Genomic DNA, 22,539 nt, shown 5'->3' with positions numbered 1-22,539 from the left:
GCCTCGGGCCAGAGCTTGCCAAGGCAGAGGACTTCACAAGGAGGGGGCAGCTTTCCAAACTCGGCAGAGCTTGGCGATTACCACCTGTGCTCAAGCTGGGGGTGACTTAAGGGAGTGGCTGGGGTCCCCCGTCACAGGCAGAGGCCTCACACGTGAGACAAGCTCCTGTGGCCTTTCTTGCGTCAGGAGCAGAGTGGTGCCCTCTACAGCTCACAGGCTCGTCCCCAGGAGCCTGCTGGCCCCACGCTGGGCTCCGAGGATGCACAGAGGAAGCGGGTGTGCGGACCCCCCCCCCCCAGCAAGCAGCCACGGCACCCCGCTCCGCCCAACGGACTCGCCTGCGTCTCCGTGTCTGCACACCTGCTGCTCCTCCTCTTTTTCTGCTTCCTCTGTTCCGTTTGCTTCTGCCCCCACCCGTCATGCCAGGTTTCACCTGCCGCAGTTCAGCTTACCTGGCTCCAGCCGACCCCGGGTCTCCCATGCCCGCCCAGGAGGGACTCGCCTCCAGCCACTGACGGGCTCGGTCCTGGACGAGGCGTCTCCCCGCAGCTCCCAGGGCACCAGCCTCTCCGGCGGTGGGGCCCCTGACGGGGTCCTCCCACCTTCTCGGAAACGGGTAGCATTACCTCTCAAGCATTTTCAGCTCCCGCACCCCTACCTCTGTCTCCGGCTGTGTCCTGTGTCCCTCGCACACAGGATGGCTCCCGCGGACCAGCTTCCGTTTGCTCGGCCCTCACCCAGGTGATGCAAACGAGAAAACCTTGTATCTCTCTGACGATGTATAGCTTTCAAAAAACAGGATCTGAAAACAGCCATTTCCCCCACCCCCCACCGCCGGTGATTCTCAAACCCTCCTGAGACATGACCATCGAGAAATCCTTGCGGAGGCCACCACACTCCAGGACTCCCAGTGTCTCGGCGGGACGGCCCCTGTGGGCCTCCGCAGCCCCGGCTCCCATCTCCTCCCTCGGAGCCAGAAGGCCACGGGCTTGGGAAATCTGCTGTCGACCCAAACCTCTACCTCTTAGTAAATGGAGCCCATCTGGCTCCCACCCTCTCCCAGTTCCTTCGGGATCTGGACCCCGGGTTCAGTCGTCCCCTGACCTGCCCCATCATCAGTTCTGGCCCCAGAGTTCTGGGTGCGGACCTCCTGCTGTTAGTCTGTCCTCTCCCGGGTACCAGCGTCCCTGGCCTCAGGGCCCCGGACAGCCACAGATATAAGTGACCGCCCGAAGGACCGCATAGATCCTCTCTGCGATCTCCACCCAAAAGTCCAATCTTCTTCCCCAAATGTGACCATTTCACCCCAAATCGGGCAATCTTTTAAGTAAGGAGAACTACTCATGCCTTCAATAACACAAAACATGGTACTTTTTAAAACATTTATATTTATATATATAAAAAAATTAAATATATATAATATATAGTGTGTTTGAGACTAAAAATATAGCACATAATATTTAAAAAAAAGGAAAATGAGAACAGGCAGAATAGGAAAAGGCGTGAGGACACACAGACACACATTGCTAAAAACCTACGATGGTCTGTTCTAACAAAAATAATATTTTTTTCTCTTAATTGTCATCATGGATCCATTTATTATTGGGGTTTGGGAGCAGAAAACTCAACCGCAGCCCAGCGTGGAGGCTGTGACCCCAAGGGTGGTCGGGGCAGAGAGCGTGGCCGCCGGGCCGGGAGTTGGGGGGGTTCCCAGGGCAGCATCTGGTCTCCAGAACCAGGCGGAAGGCCCCGCGGCCCGCCGACCCTCAAAAAGGCCAGTGGCTGTGGCCCAAGAACAGCCAGGGGCGGGGCAGGAGGCCGGCGGGAGTGGGACGGTTCTACGATTATTATTATTATTATTATTATTATTATTCCTGTTATTATTTGCAAGGGCAGGCTCGTACCGAAGCCGCCCATATGGCCTGTGACTTCTGCGCAGCCTCCTCCAGGGACGGGGCCTGGAGCTCCCTCACAGTGACGCAAGGAAACGGGAACCTCCCCCAGCACCCCGTTCTGGACTCTCCCCGGCCGCCCGGGGGCAGAAGGAGGCCAGGCGGATGGAGGCTGGCCTCCAGGAGAGGCAGATACTGGGGGGCGGGGAAGGCAGGGACAAAGGAGGGGGGTATTTAAATGCTAATTTCGTAGCCTCTTCACAAAAACAGATGCTTTTCCAAATCACATCCCTCGGTCTGTGGAGTGTCTGGTGACCACCTCTCCACAGGTCCTGCCAGAGTCAGGGGCTTTGCGAACGCCTTCCGGGTGACTCCCTAACACGAGGCACAGGGCGGGGACCCTCCAGGGATGCCCAGCACTGGAGCGGTAGGGAAGCCTGAGTTTCCGAGGTCGTGGCGGCCCAGGAGAGCAGCCATGTGGACGGAAGGGTCCACACAGCCAAGTGAGGCCACAACTGAGCCGTTTCAGTCCAAGTGGGGTCTTGAACTTTGAGGTGCCTTTCCTCTGACCTGAATGGCCCAACACTGATGCCCACATGGGTCAGGTGGGCTGAAGGACCATCCAGTTCCATTCTAAGGAACCCAGGGCCTGTGGTACCCCAAAGAGCATGGGAGGAAAAGGGGCTCCAGGGCAGGGCGCTCCCTCAGAGTGATGGGCTTGCAGATGGGGGGTCAAGCTGACCTTGTCCACCCCGAGCATGGCGTTCTGGGGAGCACCGCCGTCCCTGGTGGCCCCCCTTCCTGACCCCACAAGGACTCTGGGGCTGGGCTTCGAGGGATCCGGGATTCGGGACGCAGTCTGAGCCCCCATGAGCTCACCCAGCATCGCCAGCACCCCTTCGGATCCAGAGTCAATGTCAAACTGCTCTCCCCTCTTCCCTCTACCAGCTGCCTCACAGAAGGGTCAGCCTTGCCTCACCACCTGGCTTGAGACACCCTGGCCGGCAGGTTCGCCTTCTCAGTGAGAGGACAGGCGGAAGGTGGCTGCCCCGACCTCCCCCCTGCCCCCCCCCGCTCGAAGCTGCCCAGAACCAGGGCATCCTGGAGGACTCTCCACGCCCTGCCCGGGCGACAGACACCTTTGCCAAACCCGCAGAATTTTGAGAGGGCTCCGATCGAGAGCGGCTACTCCCGATGGTCAGAGGAGAAGCCCACACCAATCTCACGGAGGCCGAGGGTGTGCTCCGTCGCCATTCGGCATCCAGCAGACCCTACAGGAAACCCACTTGCAACACTTCCGACAAGAGGCCCACAGGGAAAGCTTTTCTCGAGAGAGGAGAACCTTCCACACCTCCACCCCCTTCCCTGCTCACGTACCGCTCCCAGCGCCTCCCCCGGCGTGGCTGGGCCCCGCCTCACCGAATGAATACAGCAAGAGCAGAATAATTCTAGGGCTGTGCAACCCTCCCCCTGTTTTAAGGCCAGAAAATCGGGGGTGGCAAACATGAAGAGGTTAGGCCAAGGTCACTCAGCCAATGACAGCTTCGGGATGGGGCCCCTGATCTCTTGACCCCCTCGTGCCTCGCTCTTCCCACTAAGATGACTGTATCAAAGGTGCTCAGGGTCACCGAGATGACCACACCACACACTCGGGCACCATGCTGGAGGGGCCCAACCTCCACCAGCAAAACTCTCCTACGTTCAAGGGCGCCTTCCCCTCCCCGGAAAAGCAATTCCATCTGGCCCAACAGACAGGCCCCAGTTCTGCGTGTGATCAGATGAGCAGTGTGCAAATTGCAGAGGGCAGAGGGCCTGGGGCGCTGGTGTCTCTCTGTGTCTTGTCCTGTGCACGCTCCATACCCAGGAGGGGCCGGTTACGGCATCCAAGAGCAGAGAGCAGAAAAGGAGCTCTGTTCACAGGCTTCTGAAAACTAACGGTCCCCGTAGTGTCAGCTGAGCTGGCTAGTGACCTCGGGCCTCCTCTTCATCATCTCAACAGAATGGGCCCCGCACTAAAACAAAACAACACACCACAAAAGGAAACAGAATGTGGCCAAACCCCAAATACAAATGAATATTTTTTGGAATATTCTTGTTTAAAAACCCATCGCCATCTTTAGACTTTAACTGTTTGATTACCCATGGCTTCTGTTTCTGCGAAGAGAATCAAAATATGCATGAATTCATCTGCATGGGAACCTGCATCCTTACCAGACCTTCTCCCAGGGCTCACATAGAGGACTCGGTACGGAGGGTTCAGCTCCCAGGGATAGGGGTAGAATGCAGCTGGAACCTGGGTGATGCCCCCCCACCCCCAAGAGACATCCAGGATTTGCCCCTGATGCCACGGAAGGGGATGTAGAGGCAGCCTGCCTGGCTGCAACGGGGCTGGCTGCTTCCTGGGCATTAGCTGGACCTTACCAGCGAAGATGGGGAGGAATGTCACCCCACAGAGCCATCCGCAGGGGTGGTGATGGCCCGTGGCTGATGAGCATGTAACTCATTAAAGCAAACACGACTAATGAGTGGTGACCAGGAGAGAGGGCAAAGCGCGTTCCGGGGATCGCCCCAGAGACCCCGCCTGCCGGGAGAAGCGGGGCCGGGGCGGGGGCACAGTTCTCTTTGGTCAGAGGTGGCGGCTGAGAATGGCCATGTGGAATGTGTGTGTGGGGGGACAGCATGGGCATGAGTGCCTGCAGCGTCCTCCCGTGCCACCTTCCTTCCTCTCCAGGCCCCTCACCCGCCGTCCCTGAAACTCTGCAACACCTAGCGGCGTGTCTGGGGCTCGCGACACCATCCCCCGGGGCCCCCCCACAGAGCCGGTCAACCAAAGCTGGACACTCAAGGCACTGAAAGGGGAAGGGATCTGATTGGCCCAAGAAAAAAAAGACACTTAACAAACCAAAACCTGTCTGCAGAGACTATCTTCCATGCCCCCGGAAGGGGGCCTCCCCGACCAGCTGGGGGCAGGACAAGCAGTCTGAGAGCGAGGCACCCTCCCTAAGCCTGTCAGAGCCCGTCGGGGACAGGTCTTACCACCTGAATGTTTAAAAATGGATTCAAAGTGCTTGGAAAGTCAGAGGAATGGACGGTGCTAGGAATCTGGTGAACAGGTGTCCCCTTTCCTTCCCATGGGGACTTCGGGTGGGGGATTCCCTATAGCTTTTTTTTTTCCTCCCCAAGTGAGGTTTTCATTGTTTTTTGTTGTCTTTGAAAAATAGCCTGAAGCATCCCACCCTCTCACCACCACTCCCCAGACAGGCTCAAGAGTAAAAGCCAGGATACGGGACAGGCTGGGGAAGGAAGGGGCTCCTCTAGACGGGGTTCTGGAAACTGCTTTGTAGCGCACAGCCTTCCTGCTGGTGTATCCGGGCAGGGTTCCCCCACCTTCTTTTCTCCATGGGGCCCCTGATCGAACCGGCTGGCCCTGCACAGAGGACAGAGAAGCTGGGTCCTCTGCCCAAAGGTGTCCACAATGAGCAGCCAGGACAGCTGGCCCTCTGATCCCAGCTGAATGAGGGCTGGATCTGAACTCAGTGCCAGGGCTGTTCCGTGGACAGCTAAACTCAATCCGAGGTCCCTTCTGCAGTCCCGGAAGGAGAGATGCTGCCGGGGTAGGAATGCAGAGGACGGAGGGGGGGCCCCGGGCAAACGCCTCTACGCAAATCTGCGCCTGAGCCCCCCCTCCCATTCCCCCCACTGCGTGTCCCCCTAGGCCAACGCCTGCTCATCGTCACACACCCCTGTCCACTTAGGGGAGACCAGAGGGGTGGGGCAGAATGGGAATGCTAAAAAGTGTCCCCTCCGCTCTCCACAACCTTCGCTTCCCTGTCCGCGTGCTGGGGCCAGGAGAGAGCCCAGGTCAGAAGAGACACGTCCTCCCGAAGAAGAGGGAAGGGCAGGCCCAGGAGGCTGGGGCATGCACGGAGCACCATCCTCGGGACGGGGTGTTTCCGGGAGACCTGCTCCCCACCTGCCGCGCCGGCGGCGGAGGACGAAGGCTGGGCCGGGCCGGGAGCGACGCGCAACGCCCCTGAATATCAGGGAACGGCTGTGACAGCCTCGTCCTCTGCCCCGCAGAGGCGCCCGGCCGGCCCCGGCCTACACGTGAGTCTGCATACGCTGCTGGAGCCGCTGCCCGTAGTCCGAGTGCTGCGAGGTGTAGGAGAAGCGGGCGGCCGCGGCGTACTTGCCGATCGGGTCGTACGCCTCGAACGGGGTCCGCTCCAGGCCCGACGGCGGCGCCTGCGGGTAGCCCAGCCGGTAGGCGGGGTAGCCGGCCGCCGCGGGGAAGGGGTGCGGGTTGAACTTGTCGTAGTTCTCGTAGGACAGCGTGCTGGCCGAGTCGGCGCCGGCCGGGGCGGCGGGCCCGGGCGCGGCGGGCTCGGGGCCGAAGTCGGACGCGGGGGCGCGGCTGTAGGAGCTGAGCTGCGCGTAGCCGCTCGAGTGCGACAGGCGGGAGGCCGGGCGCCCGTCGAAGCGCGCGGGCCCGGGGGCGCGGTAGTCGGCGTAGAGCACGGCCCGCGACGCCGGCCGGTCCTCGTGGGCGCGCACGTTGTAGTAGCCGTTGGTGGGGTCCTGGGGACGAGGGGCGAGGGCGCGGTGGGGGCGCGGCCGGGTGCACCGGCCGGGGCCCGCGGGGAGCCCGCGCCCCTCCTCCCCAGCCCGCCCGCGCCCGCCCCGCGCGCACCTTCATCTCGTACTCCTCCCGCGTGTCCATGGCCTCGCAGCGCAGGTCCTGCTTCAGGTCCACGTCGTCCTTGAAGGACTGCAGAGCGGCAGGCTGGGCGTCAGGGCCCGGCCGTTCTCACCCCGCGCCAGCCCCGCCCCAAGCCCAGGGGCCGTCTGAGGGGTCTGGGGCCCCAGGCACACTCGGGCTCTGAGTGTGAGCCCAGCCAGGGAGAGGCTCTGGGGCACGGGGCATGGGAAGAGGTCGGAGATCCGACCTGGCAGCGGTTCTGTGGCTGACGCACAATGTGACCTTGGGTGTGTCACGGCCCCTCCCTGGGACCGTCTCCTCCTCCTCTGAGCTATGCAGCAGTTGGATCAGAAAACTTCTAGGGGTTTCCAAGTCTGACTCTGTGTGGGAAGGACCCGGCCAAGCCCCGGCCTACGGAAGGTCCCACCTGCCTGTCCTTTGTGGCAGGGAAATTAGCCTGGGGAGGACGTGTGCGTGCACGCATGTGCGTATGTGCACGAGCATGTGTGCGCCCGTGTGTGCGCATGTGAGCACGTGGGAGCGTGTGTGTGGGGTTGGGGGGTGTGGCAGGATCAAAGCCCATCATCAGAGGGAAGACAGAAGGTGGTTAGTAGAGCAGGGGGCGGGCCAGGAGGAGGGGGACCCTCACCGAGTAGATGGCCTTCATGACCCGAGTCGCAGTGGACACGCTGGCAGTGTCATCCTCCCGGTCTGAATGCATCGTGAGTGGCTCACGGTTCACAGTCTCCACCTTGATGTCCAGCTTCCTAAGGGTCACGTCCTTGCGACCTGCACAGGGAAGGGCAGCCTGGATGCACTCTGCTAGCCTCTGCAGGCCAAACCTGGGGGCTGGGGGCACCGCGGGGCTTGTCCGCTCGGGCAGGGGAGGGTGAGAGCTGCGTGCGGGTGGGAGGCCCGGACTCACTGCCTTTGCGGCGTCGGTAGAGGAAGAACACCAAAGCGATGAAGAAGAAGGTGAGCAGAATGCCCGCGCCGATGGTGGCCCCGGCGATGATGCCCACAGGCAGCACCTCTTCAGAGAGAAGGAAAGGTTGGGGTGAGGCTGGGGGCTCACGGGGACCTGAAGGCCAGGCACCAGAGCCCCACCGGCATCCATGGATGGGAATGGCATTTGCCTCGAGTCGGGGGAGTTGGAGAGGAAGGTCTGCATTGGGTCTGGGGTTAGGCCTGAGCTTCAGTTTAATCCAAGTTGGGAGCATGGCCTTGTCCCCTCCCTGCAGCTGTGACACAGCATGACCCTGGCCCTGGGCGTCCGTCCACCCCTCTGTAACCCACCTGCCTGCGAGGCTTGGCCTTGGCTTCCTGGGCTGGGATGCTCTGAGCTCAGCCGTCTCCACAAACTCAGACCCGCCACCCATGTCCCCCCCCCCCCCCATCTCTCCACCTCCCCACCTCCTCACCCTGGCCAGGGCGGCAACGGCACCTGCCCTCCCAGGGCTCGCACAGTTCTCCTTGGTTGCCCTGCTCCCCAGAGCTAAGCAGGACCCAGGGAACCTCCTCCAGAGAACTCCCTTCCCGGCAGTCCTGGATGGATCAGACCGTGGAACGTCCTTACCCTCCTCGCTGGGTCCTGCCGTACTCCCTCCACTTCGTTCTTCCCTACCACCCCCTTGCTGGTGCTCTCAGCCAAGACACACCGGACGGGAGCCCCCACTTTTCTCTCCCTCCTCAGAGCGTCCAGCAAAGTCAAAGGCAATGCCTCCTTCCACATGCACTGTCTTAAGGGAGGAAGCGCGTGCCCGCCATGTGCCTCCTCTCTCTGCATCCTCATGCCAACCCAGGGAGGTCACCCGTCCACGAAGTATCTGATTTTTCCCCATCTGAAGTCCTTCGCTTCCACTCTGTGTGCTCCTCCACTGACCCAACAGCCCCTCAAGGGCTGGGACGGCGTCTTTTGCACAGCTGTCCCTGCAGCCCCGAGCGTGGGGCAGGCGCAGAGGGGCGGCTAGTGCACTTTGGGAAAAGGGGGTGGGTTTCCCCAGCTGAGCACAAGCGCAGACTCTGGAGGGCAGGTCCCTGAGAGAGTTATCTCCCCATGAGGACTGCCGGGGAGAGAGGAGGGAGCAGAACCCCCAGCAGCCCCACACCCCAGCCACAGTCACCTCGCTCCTCCAGCTGGATGATGGCCGTGCCGGGCCCGAAGCTGTTCCAGGCCGTGCAGTTGTAGTGTGTCTGAAAGTCTGCTTCCATGACGTTGTTGATGGTGAGCGTGGACAGCACGCCGCTGCCCGAGTTGGTCCTTTCCACCGTGTAGCGCTCCAGGGTGCCCACCTCCAGGAAGTTCTCCTTCCAGGCCCAGGCCTGGGGTGGAGAGATCAGGGGAGAGGGGAGGCATGGGGGCATAAGGAAGGGGCTGGTGGCAGAAACACCTGGCTGACACTCCAGGCATTCTTGTCCCATGTGTCCCGTGTGTCCCTCAGCCCAGCCCAGCACTCACCCTGCAACAAACCCAAGTCACCCTCTTGCCTCAAACCTTGGCATGGGATCTCCAGTCTAAGGGAAACAGTGGCTCCCATCATGATGGAGAGATGTGCCAGGAACGTGCCGATACGCCTAGGGACATTCTTTAAAACGCAGATTCTTGGAGCTTAAGTCTTAAATGTGCATCTCCAGGGGAGAGCTCCAAGATTTTTATATTTTTTATAAGAATCCCACCCATGTAGATGTGGCTGGGCTGGTGAACCAGTGTTCGGTAGCCCCCGATGTCCCGGATGGGGAGTCAACACTGGGCCCTGAGCCTGGCTGTCCCTCAAGCCCCTGTGTGGCCTCCCCCCACCTCTCTGGGCTCCAGGTCCTCATCTGTGAAAGCAGAGGACCAGGCTGGAGTTGGATGCCCAAGGTTTGTCCCGCTCTGGTGGTCTGAGAGCCCAACTGAATATGACTCAGACTTTAGCCTCACCTTTAGCCAACCCGCAGGCAGCCCCACGTGAACCCACCTGGGGGGGTTCTGGAAACCCATCCCCGGACTCTTAAAACAGGGAAGATCTCTCACAGAAAAGGGGTATCCCCATCCTTCTCCATCCCTGACCTCCCAGTCGGGAACACCCCCTTCATGTCCCCTCCCCGAGTGGAGCCCGAGGGAGGGGGAGCGGCTGAGCACTGGCTCCTTTCCAGGGATCAATCCTCCTAGCTCTGCATGGAAAGCCCCCCGGGAGCCGAGCCGCCCGCTGCCCAGGCGGCCGTGGTAATGAAGTGTCCCTGGGCAGCCCTGGAGTTAGCCAAATGGTCATTAAATGTGATGAGGGGTTTGACGGTTAATGGTCATGGGAGGAATTAATGGCGCATGGTGTGGGGAAGAGGAGAAAGGAGGGGAAGGGGGAGCGGGTCGGAGGAGGAAGACAGAAGGGGGCAGAGGGCCAGGGAGCCCAGGGGCAGGGTGGAGGCCAGGGAGGGGTGGAGGGAGGCTGGGAGAGGGAAGGAGATGAGGCAGAGAGTGCAGCCCTGGCCTCTCGCCCCTGTCGTGACAGCTGCCCCACAGCCACCCGACCAGGCAGGGACACTGACCCCATTTTGTGGATGACAAAACGGAGGTTTGAAACACTAAGTAATTGGCTCAGGGCCATGGGACAGTGAGAGAGGAAGGGGTGACCTGTGAGCAGGGATGGGGGCAGAGGGACACAGCCCCCAGGGCACTGGCCGGGACGCAGGCAGCACTCACGATGCGGTCCGGGGGTGGCGTGCTCCCGATGAAACACTCCACCTTGCCCCCGTCACCCCTGACAGCGTACTGCACCGCTTCGCTGGAGATAATGGGGGGTCCTGTGAGCAAGAAGACGCAGTCAGGGCCGGCGGGACGTGGCAGCACCTGCCCGCCCAGACCCAGCCCCGCAGGCCGCTCACCATTCACGTAAAGGGGCACCTCCCTCTCGGCCACACCGATCCGAGGCACGATGGCCCGGCAGGTGTACGTGCCCGCATCGGCCTGGGTCACTGACTTCAGCAGCAACTGGTTGCTATTACTCAGGACCTGGGCAGAGAGAGCAGCCTCGGGTGGGGAGCCAGGAGGCCTGGGCCCCTGGATCCAAGTGGGGCCCCGCATCGGAGGCATTGGGAAGAAAGCAGGAAGGGCCACAAGTGAATTCCCGGAAGGGCGAAGGGTGCATCCCCTGACTCTAAAAAGGGCCTCACTGAGGCCCGCTGTCTCCACTAGAGTGGGCTGCAAAGGGCGGAGGCCAGCGAGGGCAGCCGGAGCTGCGGTGACTTCAGAGAACGCAGCCTCTCGGAGGGTCTGTTCTAGAACTTTCCCTCCCAAGCAAGGCAGGGAGTCTCACCCTGAAATCCCTCTTTCTGCAATTCCAGCCCAAACTGTCCAATGCAGGGGTCTATAGAGCTGCAGAAACCCCTCCTTCCACACACACCTGGTCCCCGTGTCCCTCCCACGGCCACTGAGTCAGCCCGCTGTTCCAGGGCAAGAAGGGGGTTTTGATCCCAAGCACCGGCCTCCTCCTTCAAATCCCAAGACCCTAGACACACTGTGGCTCCGACTGGAAAAGTCATGGTGCACCTGCCCCGCCCCACCCCCGCTCTCCCACCTGGGACCGACTCCTTCCTCCCAGCGCTCAAGATGGGCAGCAAGCGTCTTACCATGTTTGAGTCCTTTTTGGTCCAGGTGAGGGTGAGGGGGGGATTCCCCACCCAGACACAGGTGAGGGTCACATCAGAGCCAATGTCTGTGGTCGTGGGTTTGGGGTCAACTACGATCCGGGGGGCAACTGTGTGGAAAAGAGCACTGGCTAGGGCCTCGGGCTCATCGGGGCTCAGCTCCAGCCGACCTTCTCTTCCTTCCACGGCCCTGCCACTTCCCCGGCCTGTCGCCTGTCCCCTGAGCTTCACGGAGCCCCCACCCCCACCCCAGACCCTTCCGGGGTCCCTGCCCTGGCGGCACTCACAGTGGACGTTCACTAAGGTGCTGACGTTGGTGCTCCCCACTTTGTTGTGGACCTCACAGGACACAGGTTCCGTGAAGAAGGAGTAGTCGACGCTCGTCTCATAGCGACTCTCGTGGGCGTCTTCAATCAAGAAGCCACCCTTGGCCCACCTGGGGTGAAGGCAGCGAGGGGCGGGGATCAGGCCCTGGACTCCCCTCACCTACAGCCAGTGGCACGATGCCCCCCGCAGCCCCACTCCAGGCCCAGGCTGTCCCCAGCCCCCACCCTTGCACCCGGCACCTCCCCCCAGGCCAGGGTGCCCCAGCCCCCACCCCTTGCACCTGTAGCCCAGAATCTCAGGGTTGGCTGTGGCCTGGCAGGTGAAGACGACGCGCTCCCCCTCCTGTACCGTCTGCGGCTCAATAGACAGGGTCACCGTGGGAGGGTCTGCAAGGCAGGGGACAGGAGGGGTCTTTTCTGTCCCTCAAGTGTCTTTCTCTTCCTCACCCACACACCCATCCCTCTCCCTGTGCAGAGATCTGGGAACTGGAGTGAATAGAGAACCAGGGCGGGTAAGAAGGCATCTTCCTCACCTTTACCCCAGGGGGCCTCCAGGGGGCCGGGCCATGGGGCCAGCTAGGGGGCTGGGACCCAGGCTGACGCCTAAGGGACAATTAGGGGATATAAAGTGCACAGTGGCCACGAGGAGTCAGGGCAGCCTGCTGGGGCCCACTGAAAGGGGTGCGGGTCGGGCATCTCCGGCCCCCGCCCAGCTCCCTCCCTTTTCTGGGCGGAGGGGCTGTACTGAGCACCCCCCACACAGCAGTAGGCTCCATGCTGGCTGCCCTGACACTGTCTCGTCCAAGTGCTCCCCCAGCCCCGACAGACGGCAGCAGGTCCCCAGTCCCTTCTCTGAGCCCCAGGGGATTAGATGTACTTCAGAATTTGGAGTTTTCCCAGTTTTAGAAAGGTGCTGGTGTGCACAGACCATTTGCTACATAAGACCCCCAGCGGGGTCCGGGCAACACCTCACAGTGAGACACGGGTTAAGTAAGAGACCGTGGAGAACCTTAGTTCACGTTTTGCCAGCAAATCGGATTTAGTTTGGAATTTCAGAGAAGACACTGTAGGCCCGTGTTTTATGTTCCTCACATACACAGAATTGGGAGCTGAGGCTCAGAGAGGTGAAGTCACAGCCCAAGTCTCATGCTGGGTCGGACTCAGGAGCTGCCTGACTCACACCCCCTGCCTCCCCCAGCCCCCAGCCCCTGCAGGATCGGCATTCGGGGCTTCTCCGAGGTCGCCCCGCACTCCCTCCCTTAGCCCAGTCTTCCCCCCAGCGCCGCGGCAGGACCCCTGCTCACGGTGCACGTCGAGCTCGATGGAAGTCTCCTTGCCGGTGGGGGTGGCCTCGTTCACGCTGCGGCAGGTGAAGACGCGCCCAATGTCCAGGTCTGTGGGGTTAATGAGCAGCTGGCTGATGGTGGTCTCCCTCTTCCCGTCCTTCAGCAGTTCCTGGGGTGGGACAAGTGGGAGACCGGGTCAGGCTACACCCCCCCTACAGTGCGATCAGGATGACCCCGCACAGAGACGGGCTTGTGCCGGAGGGGCATGAGGACTTTAACCGGAACTGCAGCCCTCCCCACCCCTGCCCCAGACCCAGCCTCTTAAAATAAAGACTCTAAAATAAATAGACTTTATTTTTTAGAGAAGTTTTAAGTGTACGGAAAAACTGAACAGAAAATGCAGTGAGTTCCCATCTGCCCTCCAGGACCCACAGTTCCCGCTAGTGAGCACGACACACGAGGGCCGAGCGCACGACTGACGGACCCGTGTCAGGCCACAGCTGCTAAGTGTCGTGCCGTTTCTGCCGGAGCCCACTCTGCATGGCCTGCCATTCCCCGTGGTTCTGAGCCTCATTCCGGGGACTCAGGGCAGCACAAGTCCCTCCTCTTCTGCACCATCTCTGCGACCCTCCCGCCCCTCGAGACCCTCCAGCTCCGTCTTCTCCACTCGGCACAGCAGCTTCGCCCCGGGGGCCTGTGCGTGAGCTGGGTACTGGGGTTCTCCTGTCAGACTGCAAGCCCCTGGAGAGCGGGAAGGGCTCACAGGCTGTCTCACCGGCTCCGTGGGGGCCGACCTGAGGCTGTGAGCTGATTTGTGCGAGGCAAACCACGCTGCTACTCTCCGGCGGCAGCACGCAATCCTCTGCTGGGCAGAGCAGGGCCAGCGCCGTGCAGGGCGCAGGCTCCCCCCCGCCCCCTCCCAGCTGCTCGCCCAGGACCTGTGTCTTTAGAAAATTGGAGAAGGGACGTGAACGACAAATGGCTGTTAACAAATCAGCTCGTTTGGTTGCCAAAACATTTCAAAATATGTAGCCCTAAAGGAGAAAAATTACAGATGTCTTGTGCTAAAGGGTTAAGCACCACTGAGGCCAGAGTGTCCTGGGTCAAATGGGGAAACCAAGGCCAGAGAGCAGGGAGCTGTCCAAGGTCACCCAGCCTGTCAAGGGCAGAGCTAATCCGGTTCTGCCTGGCGCTGCTCTCCGAGGCACACAGGTGAGCAGGTCTCCCACGGCACCCAGCAAAGGGCTGGGCACACCTGTATGTTTGCCCACAGCTGGCAGAAGAAGCACCTCATACTGGACATGTGGATGTTCATTCCAGCGCCGCCCAGAACATCACCTGGTGACTTTGCCACAGCCTACTCACTCAGTCGCGCCAACCAGAGGCCGAAGAAAGAAGGCCGAGGGGCTCAGTGGAGGGCAGCCTGAGCCACGTGCAGACCCCAGCTCCGCTGCACACAAGCCCTGTGACCTCGGGCAAGGCAGCAACCTCTCTGACCATCGGTGTCCCTCTTTGGTGAGTTGGAAAGAACACCAGCCTTATGAAACTCCCTTGAGGATCCAGAGGGACTGTCCATTAGGAGCTTAGCATGCACTGTGCCCAGTACACAGTAGGTGCTTAATCAGTGTAGCTGGCATTAGCATTATTCTTCATCTCTGCTAGCCACTGAATGCACCAATGCACCATGAACTTAGGCGCGTCCTCCTTTCCTCTGGATCCCAGCTACACAATGAGGGTTTTACCAGATGACGTACGAGCTCTCCCGTCACAGCTTTGCCCCCCAAATCTGGGTCAGGCCCACCTGGGATGGGGCTGAGGGGTCTGGGGGAGCAGCAGGGTCTCACCGTGCTGGCCACAGCGCCCTCCTGCTGTGTCCCATCCCGGAACCAGATGATGGTGGCGGCCGGCTTGGCGTTGAAGGCTCGGCATGTGAGATTGTGGGGGGTACCAGCTTGCAGCAGAATCACAGGGCCGCCATCGATCCTGGTGTCCTCTGGGGGGACTGCGGGGTGATTGGAGCCATCAGTCAGGGTGCGACTAAGCCCCTGACCCTGCCGCGTCCCTCCCACTGCGTGTCTGCTCCGTGGATGGCTGCTGCCGTCTAAACTTGCAATCCCTGCACCTGTCGCCACCAGCACAGACCCCCAACCCCAGCAGGCTCTTTCCCAGCCCGTCTGGCGGATGAGGGGTGCTCATCCACAGACTGGGGAAGAGCTAGGCTCTCCAGGGTCGGGGTGCAGCTCACACCCCGGGGGCCTCACAGGGGTGCCCCACCCTGGGCCAGCCCGGTGAGCCGGTCTATCACAGCAACCTCTCGAACAGACTCCCTGCCTCCAGTCCCCCCGGCAGACACATCCATCACTACTGGCAGGTTATTTTCTCCAGCGCAGCTAAGACAGTGCCCCTCCTTGCCCAGACACTTCGGCGGGCTATGAAGTGCCGTGGGCGTGCTCACTAGCGTCTCAGCCTCCCGCTCAGGGTCCCCCAGCCAGCCCCGCACTTTCTCGAGCCCTGACCCCTGCTGTCCCTTCTGCAGGTTGCTGCACAGGCCCTCCCACCACAGCCGGCCCAGCGGTGGCACCAGGCAGGGGCTCGGAGCTCCTCACCGACCTCATATGGGGGTCACTTAGGATGACTGTTCGGGCCCCCTTCCCAACCAAAGCTGTTGTCCCCTGCTCCCTGGTTTTCTACCAACTCCAGGGCCTAGAGGTGGCCACCGTCGGCTCCTGCTAACCGCTCGAGGGATTGAATGGGTCCGATTTCTGATGCCAAGAAATAGGCCTCTCCTTGTCCTATCCCCACAGGCTCCAAAAAGCTCCGGCGGTGAGATGCCACGTTCCTTGAAGGCGGGGCTGCTTCTTTCTCTGAAAGCCCGAGGTTTAGCAGAGCTTGGCTGACAGCAGGTCCACGGGGAGCGCAGCTGAAGGAGTAAATAAGGGACTGAAGCGGCAAAGGCGGGATTTCGGGATTCCGGTGACCGTCCTTCCGGTGCCCCCGTTGTCGTCAGGCCAGCGGTGGGAAAGGGCTTGGTTTGCCTTCTGCTGGGAAGACCCAGGGGAGGCTCGGTGAGGAAACCCTTGAGAGCTGGTGCTGGAGGCCCACCGAGCCTCACGCCGGGCAGGGCTGCCCTGGGGCGTAGGAAAGGCCGGTCCTGCACTGCAGTTTCTTCTAGAAAGGAACCACCTGCCCCGTCTCTGGTCCGCTCAACTCACGCACACAGAGGAGCAGTTTCCGAGCAGGCTGCCCTGATGGTACACCCCGGCACGGCTGGTCACCTGTCGTGTGATCTTGGGTGAGGCCCTCGGGGGAGAGTCCCTCTTCAGCAGGGACGCGGCACGGCCTAACCCAGGGGCCCTGGTGAAGGTCAGCAGGGGCGCTGGGTGTGGACTGCGGTGCGCAGGCCCGGGTGACCGTGTGCCGTGTTCGTGCTGCTGCTCGGACGAGAACCAGCAGCGCCCCCGGCTCCGGGCAGACAGATCAGCCGAGTCCCCGCCTCCTCCTCTTTGCTTAGGCCCGGTTCCCGTGTGCACATGGGGAAGTGGGGTGCGAAGGAGAGACGTGGATATAGAGCCCCCCCTCGGGGTCTCCTGGTCTGCGCTGGCCCCTCTGAGGTCACACCTGCGGTCTCACCCAGCAAGGACGTCCTGGATGAGCAGAGATCCTGCCCATCTGCGGGGGACACTACGTCCTGGTTCAGATGGAAGGCGTCGCCTCCCATGGGCTCTCCCCTCCCTGGAGCGCCGGCCCTTTCCCCTCCTTCGGGCAAGACCATCCACCTGTCGCTAACCCATCTTTCTCTCCGTTTCTGGGGCAAAGGAGAATCGTCTGCTCTGCCGTCAGCGGGCGCGTGTCCGTGTGGCTGCTTGTTTACAAACACGTTTTCATAATTTGTGGCAAATTATGTGGGTCTGTGGCCTCAGTTTCCTTGTTTGTAAAGTTTTAAAAATAGCATAGACTCCTCTTCCCCAGCGGTGATGCTGTGAAGTCGACTGGAGATCCCAGACGTGCAGCCGGTGAGCTGCGACACGATCGAGTGTTTCCGCCGCTCGTGGGAAGCTGACCAAAGGGCCCAGTTCCACGCGTACGTGACTGCGTCTGACACTCCCCGCAAAGCGCACTTCATTAATCCTTTCGTGGTAAATACATGGACCCCAGCTGCCAGACGAGGTCCCTGAGGCTCGGAGAGCTTATGAAATGCGCTCTGAGGCAGGAGAGGGAGTTAAGCGGCATGGCTGGTGGGGGCCGGGCCCACTGACCCTGGAGCCCTGCCCGCACGGCAGGGCTGGGGGTGGGAGGGGGGAGGCTGCAGGCCTGCATGTGGGCGCCCTGTCTGCAGGGGAGTGGGAGGCTGCTGCTCAGTCCTGCCCCAGGGAGAAGGAAATGCTGCTGCTGCGTGAAGAAGGCGGACTGCAGTGGGGCGGGCAGGCAAGGGCTGTGGCTGCAGATGGGGGGGTCTACCGGGCACTGGACACAGGCACTCTCCACTCTGCTCAGTCTCCAGGACTGGTACCGTGAGCAAAGATGTGCAGAACCGGGTGAGCAGGGAGCGTGCGAGACGTAGCCTGTCTTCTTAGCCTGCACGCGGCTGCGGGTGGCAGGAGGTCTGAGAGAGATGAGCGAGCACGAACCTCTCACTCTTTTTCTTCTTGGGGACTGTCCCTGCCCTCCAGACCCCCCAAACTCCCCAGATAGGCTGGGAAGTTGCACACACTGCACACAGACCATGCCCTCCAAATGAGCCACCCAGCGTCCCCACCGTGGACTCTCCCTCAGTGGCTTGCAAGTTCTTTAACAAGGCACTCTTCCATCGAGGGTCCTCCTTCATAGTCCTCTTCCAGGAAGCCTTTCTTGAACAAAACAAGCCACTGGATGCCATTATAAGCCCCATTCCTGCCATACTTAGGGGCTTAGCTGGCTTTTCCTCATCCTTGCTGCTCTGTCTCTGGGGGTCTGGGGCAGGAGAGGGGAGGGAAGACCAGGGGCTCCTTGTTGGGATGGGAGTCCCCTGGGTGAGAAGCAGGACCTCCAGGATCCACAACAGAGGCAGTTAGGGAGGGAAGAGAAGACAGAGGACTGCCGAGAATCTCGTGGTTCCCTTGGATGGCCTGGGCTGGCGCGGGCTCACACACACCCAGGAGGGATGGGAGGTGCTGTCGTGGTGCCCCAGGCCCATCCCTGGCGGCCGCCCGACTCTCTCCCTGATCTCAGGCTTGCGCCTTGCTCACCAGAGAGGAAGCGCGAGCCCCCTCCCCCCAGGCTAGAGTCCTTGTTGCCCTGACACCTCCCTGCCCAAGCCCTAGTGGTTCACAGCTGCCTGGGCGGGAGTGGCAGAGCGGCTGAGAGAAGGCTGATGTCACCGTGCTGCCTGACAGAAGAGCAAACTGAGACCCAGGGCTCGTGACCCTTCGGGGTCCCAGTGCCAGCCCTTCCAGACACAAGGACGACTTCCTGCCCCCTTCTCACTCCCACTCTCCCGCCAGGTAAAACCTGCCTGTGTCCAAGCTCGTGGTCTCAGTTCCTCTCTCCCCCCATCCCTTCCAGGGGCTTCTCCCACGTTGCAGGTTTCAGGCAACGAGATGGAAAAGCGGGAGCCCAACAGAGCACATGAAGGCAGCAGAAAGGAACGGGACAGCATGGAGGACAAAAGGGAAGAGGGAGGTCCCAGGCAGAGGCGGAGGGAGAGCACCAGGCCAGAGGGAGCCAGAGGGCGCGTCCCAGCCTGCCTCCTGCAGGGGCCAGTCCCCGCATTATGCAAATGGCCCCGGGGGTTCTCAGAGAGGGACATCTGCTCGGCGCCAGCAGGACCCAGCCCACCGTCCCGGTTCTCAACCCTCCTCCAGCTCATTCCTTCTGGTATTGCTCCCCGGCTCTCAGAAGGGCCTCCAGGGGACTCTCAGTGGCCAGGGAGGAAACGAGTGGTGAAGGGGCTGAGTGAGGAGGAAAGGCAGCCCCGGGACAGCTGCTGGGGCTGGAGGCAGGCGTGGGGGGTGCGGGAGAAGCTCTTCACCGACAAGCCTGGGCCAGGAGCAGGTGCATCTCCACCACCCCAACTCCTCTGCCCTGGGGGAGCCCTATGTCCAACAGAAAGAGCCCAACCCACTGGGCACAGAGGACGCCAGGCCTCACGTGCCCTCGGTCCCACCAGTGGGGGCCCACAGCCCGCTTTACCCTCTTCTGCTGGACTTGGCTTTGCACAAAGTTTAGAGAAGGATGCGGGAGGGCAGTGGGGACAGACAAGCGGCCGGGAAGAAGGGAGGAGTCATGGGGACAGGAGGGAAAGAGCGGGAGGAGGGCAGAGCATTACTGAGCACGGTGAGCTTGGCCCGCCGCGAGCGCAGGGCAGCCTCTGTAGCCTGGCACTCATAGGAGGCGTCGTCAGACAGCTCGGCGTCCGTGATCTCCAGGTTGTACTGCCCGGCATCCGCGGAGCCCACGACCCGGTACCGTGGCCAGGCTGCGGGGACACAAAGGGCGAACGAGGTGAGCCCTGCCCCAGCCTGGGACCCGGCCTACCAGGGGCCCCTCTCTCCCCGTGGCTGCGCTCCTCCCGCCGCCCTGGCCTGGGACCCCGTCCACAGAGCCCCAGGTGTCACATTCCCATGTCACAGCCTCCTACAGACAGGCTGGGGGCCCGGAAGCAGGAGCCATGGGGACGCAGAAGGGGCAGACGAGCGGAATTCCTGGAGCTGCTTCCAGACCAGCGTCCCTCGTAAGAACAGGAAAGAGCAGGAAAGAAGCTGAGAGAAAAGGAGAGGGGAGGGCATGTGGGCGCTGGAAATACAGGGCATCGCAGCACAGACGGGGCTCCCTGGGGCCGGGGGCCGGGGGAGCCGAGGCAGGCCGAGGCCATGCCCGCACTGGCCACGCCGGGGATGGATGCGGCAGGGTCCTGCCCCTGAAGGAGCCCCTGACCCACACGGGCCCTGGAGAAGCCACGGCTGCTGCGGCAGGTGGGCCTCGGAGCCGCTGGCCCCCTCTGGCTCTGCCCTCCCCTGCAGGCTCGCATGCCCTCCCCTGTCCCTCTCTCCCGGGCTCCCCACCGGCTCACTCCCATTATCTCCTTCTGTCCAGGGCTTATCGATCCTTCTCACTCCATATCCATTGATCTCTCTCTCTCCCAGTTTCTCTTTCTTCCTATCGTCGATAGATCCACTAGCCTATCTCCCTCCTCTGCACGGACAGACTTCCCCCACTTGTGCTAATATGCAGACCCCACGGCAAATAATCTCAACCCCTAGACAACAAAAAGAATAAGAATGTGCGGCCCTTCCTGGGCTTCCGGCGTGATGCCGCTTCCCGGCGGTCTCTCATTTGGCTCCGAACTCACGCCTGCCGCGCCGGATCCCCCGCGTTCTACGGCTGTTTTACACGGTGGTAAACCGAAACCCAGAGAGGTGCCGCGACGTTCCTAAGGTCTCCCAGCTCACCAGCAGCAGAGGCAGCCCTGGAACCCAGGGGCCATCCTCCTCCGCCCTGGCCAGGAGGCCTTCCCCAAAGTGCCCCTCCTTGTTCTGGAATATAGGAGGTCATTGGTTTGTTCTGTCTCCCTGAATCGCCTCACGGCTTCGGCACAGGCTGCCCAGCACCCCATAAAGCCTTCTCACACAAACACAGACATCGGCGCCCAGGCTGACGTTACCATGGGTTCTTGGCCTGGGCAGGGGCAGGAGGGAGTCTGGAGCAAAGCCAGCCTGGCGGGAGGGACCTGCGGGACAGAGGGTCCCTGCGCTCTCTCCCAGCTCCCACAGGACGCTCTGCGGTCTCCTGCCCCTCTGGCCTCACCTCTTTCTGCCCGGAGCACCTCTCCTGGTGTCTGTCTGTCTGTCTCAAGCTCTCTTACGTAAAGGCCTCTCGTTTCCCCTCAACCTTTCAGGTTCCTGTTGCCTTTCTTGAGCCCGTCGGCAGCCGGAGGAAACGTAGAGCTTCGGGGTTGGGAGAGCAGGGGAGGCAGAGCTCAGGAGGGGAGGGCAAAGCTGGCCTCACAGAGATGGGGGAGGGGAGGCTGGAGCTCAGAGAGGTAAGGGCCACGGGCCCAGAGGCCTCTACTGGGGAGGGGTACAAAGACAGGATGTCCGAGTGCCAGGCCGGCGGGCCACCCACTCACCTTTGAGGCCCTGGCCCATGCCCAGCGCCAGCCCGTCCTTGGTCCATTGCACGATGCCGGAGTAGTTGAGCAGCACACAGGGGAGCACGGCCCGCTGTCCTGCCACCACCGTCTGGTCAGCCGGCTCCTGGCTGAAGCGGGTCTGGGTCCCTGGCAAAGCCAAGCCGGCACAGAGTAAGGACATACGGGAGGGAAGGGGCTCCAGCAAGGGGCCACCCTCCCTGGGCCCCATCCCTGCCCTCTTGTCCCTGCCCCACTCCAGCCCAGCCCCTTCCTGCCAAGATGTCATATGCTGGCCCCGGATTCCTCCTCCTCACCCCTACCCTGCCCCAGAGGGACGGGTTTCAGGAGCAGGGGCGCTCAGCAGCGCAGTGTTATGGAGGGTTTGAGATGAGGCTAGTCCCCTCCTCCTGTGCCACAGACAGGACACTGAGGCCTGGGGGTGGGGACAGGTGAGGGGGAGTGAGGGGCAGATTGCAGAGTCAAACCTGAGCCTCAGCCCTCCAGGTCCTGGTCCTGTCCCGCCATCTGCCACCTCACCCCCAGCCCTGTTCCCAGGTGCTGCACCCAGGAGCAGAGCCACTGGCCCTGCACCACCCCTGCAATCCCAGGGTGTGACTACGGCACTGTACCCCCGCCTGCATGTGTCCTGTGAGCCATCACAGGTAGCACACGTGAGCCTTAGTGATGGCGCACCCAGTGGGCCACACAAGGGCAGACTCCCCGGGCAGGCATCTCACACGGGTGAACACCGGCGTCCTGGGGTCGGAGCGTCCACAGCAAACCTCTGAGCCCACTTCTTGGCACTCCCCCCTGTCCAGCGCGTCTGCCCCTTGCCCCTGAGCTCCAGGGCACGCGTGCGTACACGCGGACGCACGGACCCGCACCGTGCCGCCCGCGCGGTGGGAGCCAGGCGCGCGTGTGACTTTGTTCCTCTCCCCCCACGCCCCCCACCCCCGGCTGTGGAGCCACACATGGCTGCCCGCCTGGCAGCCCGGCCCGGAGCGTTTGATTAGAGAGCTGCAGAGTAATTGCCTTTAATTGTGGGGCCTAAATGGAGCAGGGAATTGGATTGTGGCAGCTCCTCCCCCCGGGCTCCCACCCCCTGCAAGCCAGAGCTGGTCTGCTGCTGGGGCAGGCTGTGGGAAGAGGGGAGATGGCAAAGGGAGAGGTCTGGGGCTCCCTAGCTTCGTCCCCAATCTGTCACACTGCTGCGACCAAAATCAGCTTTGCCCCAGCTCAGGGGACTCCGCTCTCATCTTTCCCTCCCCAGCTCCCGCGGCTCTGACCACAATCCCCAAATCCAACCCTTTCCACAATTTCTCTGAACCTCTATCACTCCAGTGTGTAGGCGGAGGGAACTTGTCCCTCCCCCTTCTGAGACCTCCCTCTAAGCCACCAGAGACAGGACCCAGGTCTTATCCCCTCCCTTCTGTTTCTTCCTCCAGGTCCATGTCTCCCCATCTTTCCAAATTGGCCCCACATTCCCTTCTTCCAGGAAGCCCTCCTGGATTGATCCCTTAGCTCCTTGGACAAACAGCTTGTCCCATCTCCCAGCCCTGCTGTCACAGCTCTATCCATGCATTGCCTGTCCCAGACTCTAAGAGCC

The 22,539-nt window shown here is 61.7% G+C and overlaps 1 protein-coding gene across 3 annotated transcripts in view; it reads right to left on the bottom strand.

Annotated features, from left to right (window-relative positions):
* Positions 1-5,104: 5,104 nt before the first annotated feature.
* Positions 5,105-22,539, bottom strand: part of KIRREL1 (kirre like nephrin family adhesion molecule 1) — a gene marked incomplete at its 5' end in the record, with an annotated part of 83,167 nt that continues 65,732 nt past the window's right edge. Inside the window, 14 exons of one of the 3 annotated variants that reach the window (XM_080825185.1) lie at positions 5,105-6,470; positions 6,583-6,660; positions 7,241-7,380; positions 7,517-7,624; positions 8,715-8,913; positions 10,271-10,371; positions 10,453-10,579; positions 11,197-11,324; positions 11,502-11,650; positions 11,822-11,927; positions 12,845-12,995; positions 14,671-14,828; positions 19,131-19,280; positions 20,931-21,095. In XM_080825185.1, the coding sequence (XP_080681311.1) occupies positions 5,994-6,470; positions 6,583-6,660; positions 7,241-7,380; positions 7,517-7,624; positions 8,715-8,913; positions 10,271-10,371; positions 10,453-10,579; positions 11,197-11,324; positions 11,502-11,650; positions 11,822-11,927; positions 12,845-12,995; positions 14,671-14,828; positions 19,131-19,280; positions 20,931-21,095 (2,237 nt within the window). In that variant the 3' untranslated portion in view covers positions 5,105-5,993. The remainder of the gene's footprint in view (positions 6,471-6,582; positions 6,661-7,240; positions 7,381-7,516; positions 7,625-8,714; positions 8,914-10,270; positions 10,372-10,452; positions 10,580-11,196; positions 11,325-11,501; positions 11,651-11,821; positions 11,928-12,844; positions 12,996-14,670; positions 14,829-19,130; positions 19,281-20,930; positions 21,096-22,539) is intronic. The other 2 variants (XM_080825186.1, XM_080825187.1) reach the window with 2 other exon arrangements.

The sequence above is a fragment of the Martes martes genome, assembly GCF_963455335.1.
Source record: "Martes martes genome assembly, chromosome: 15".
NCBI lineage: Eukaryota > Metazoa > Chordata > Mammalia > Carnivora > Mustelidae > Martes > Martes martes.
This window is presented reverse-complemented; position numbering and strand designations above follow the sequence as displayed.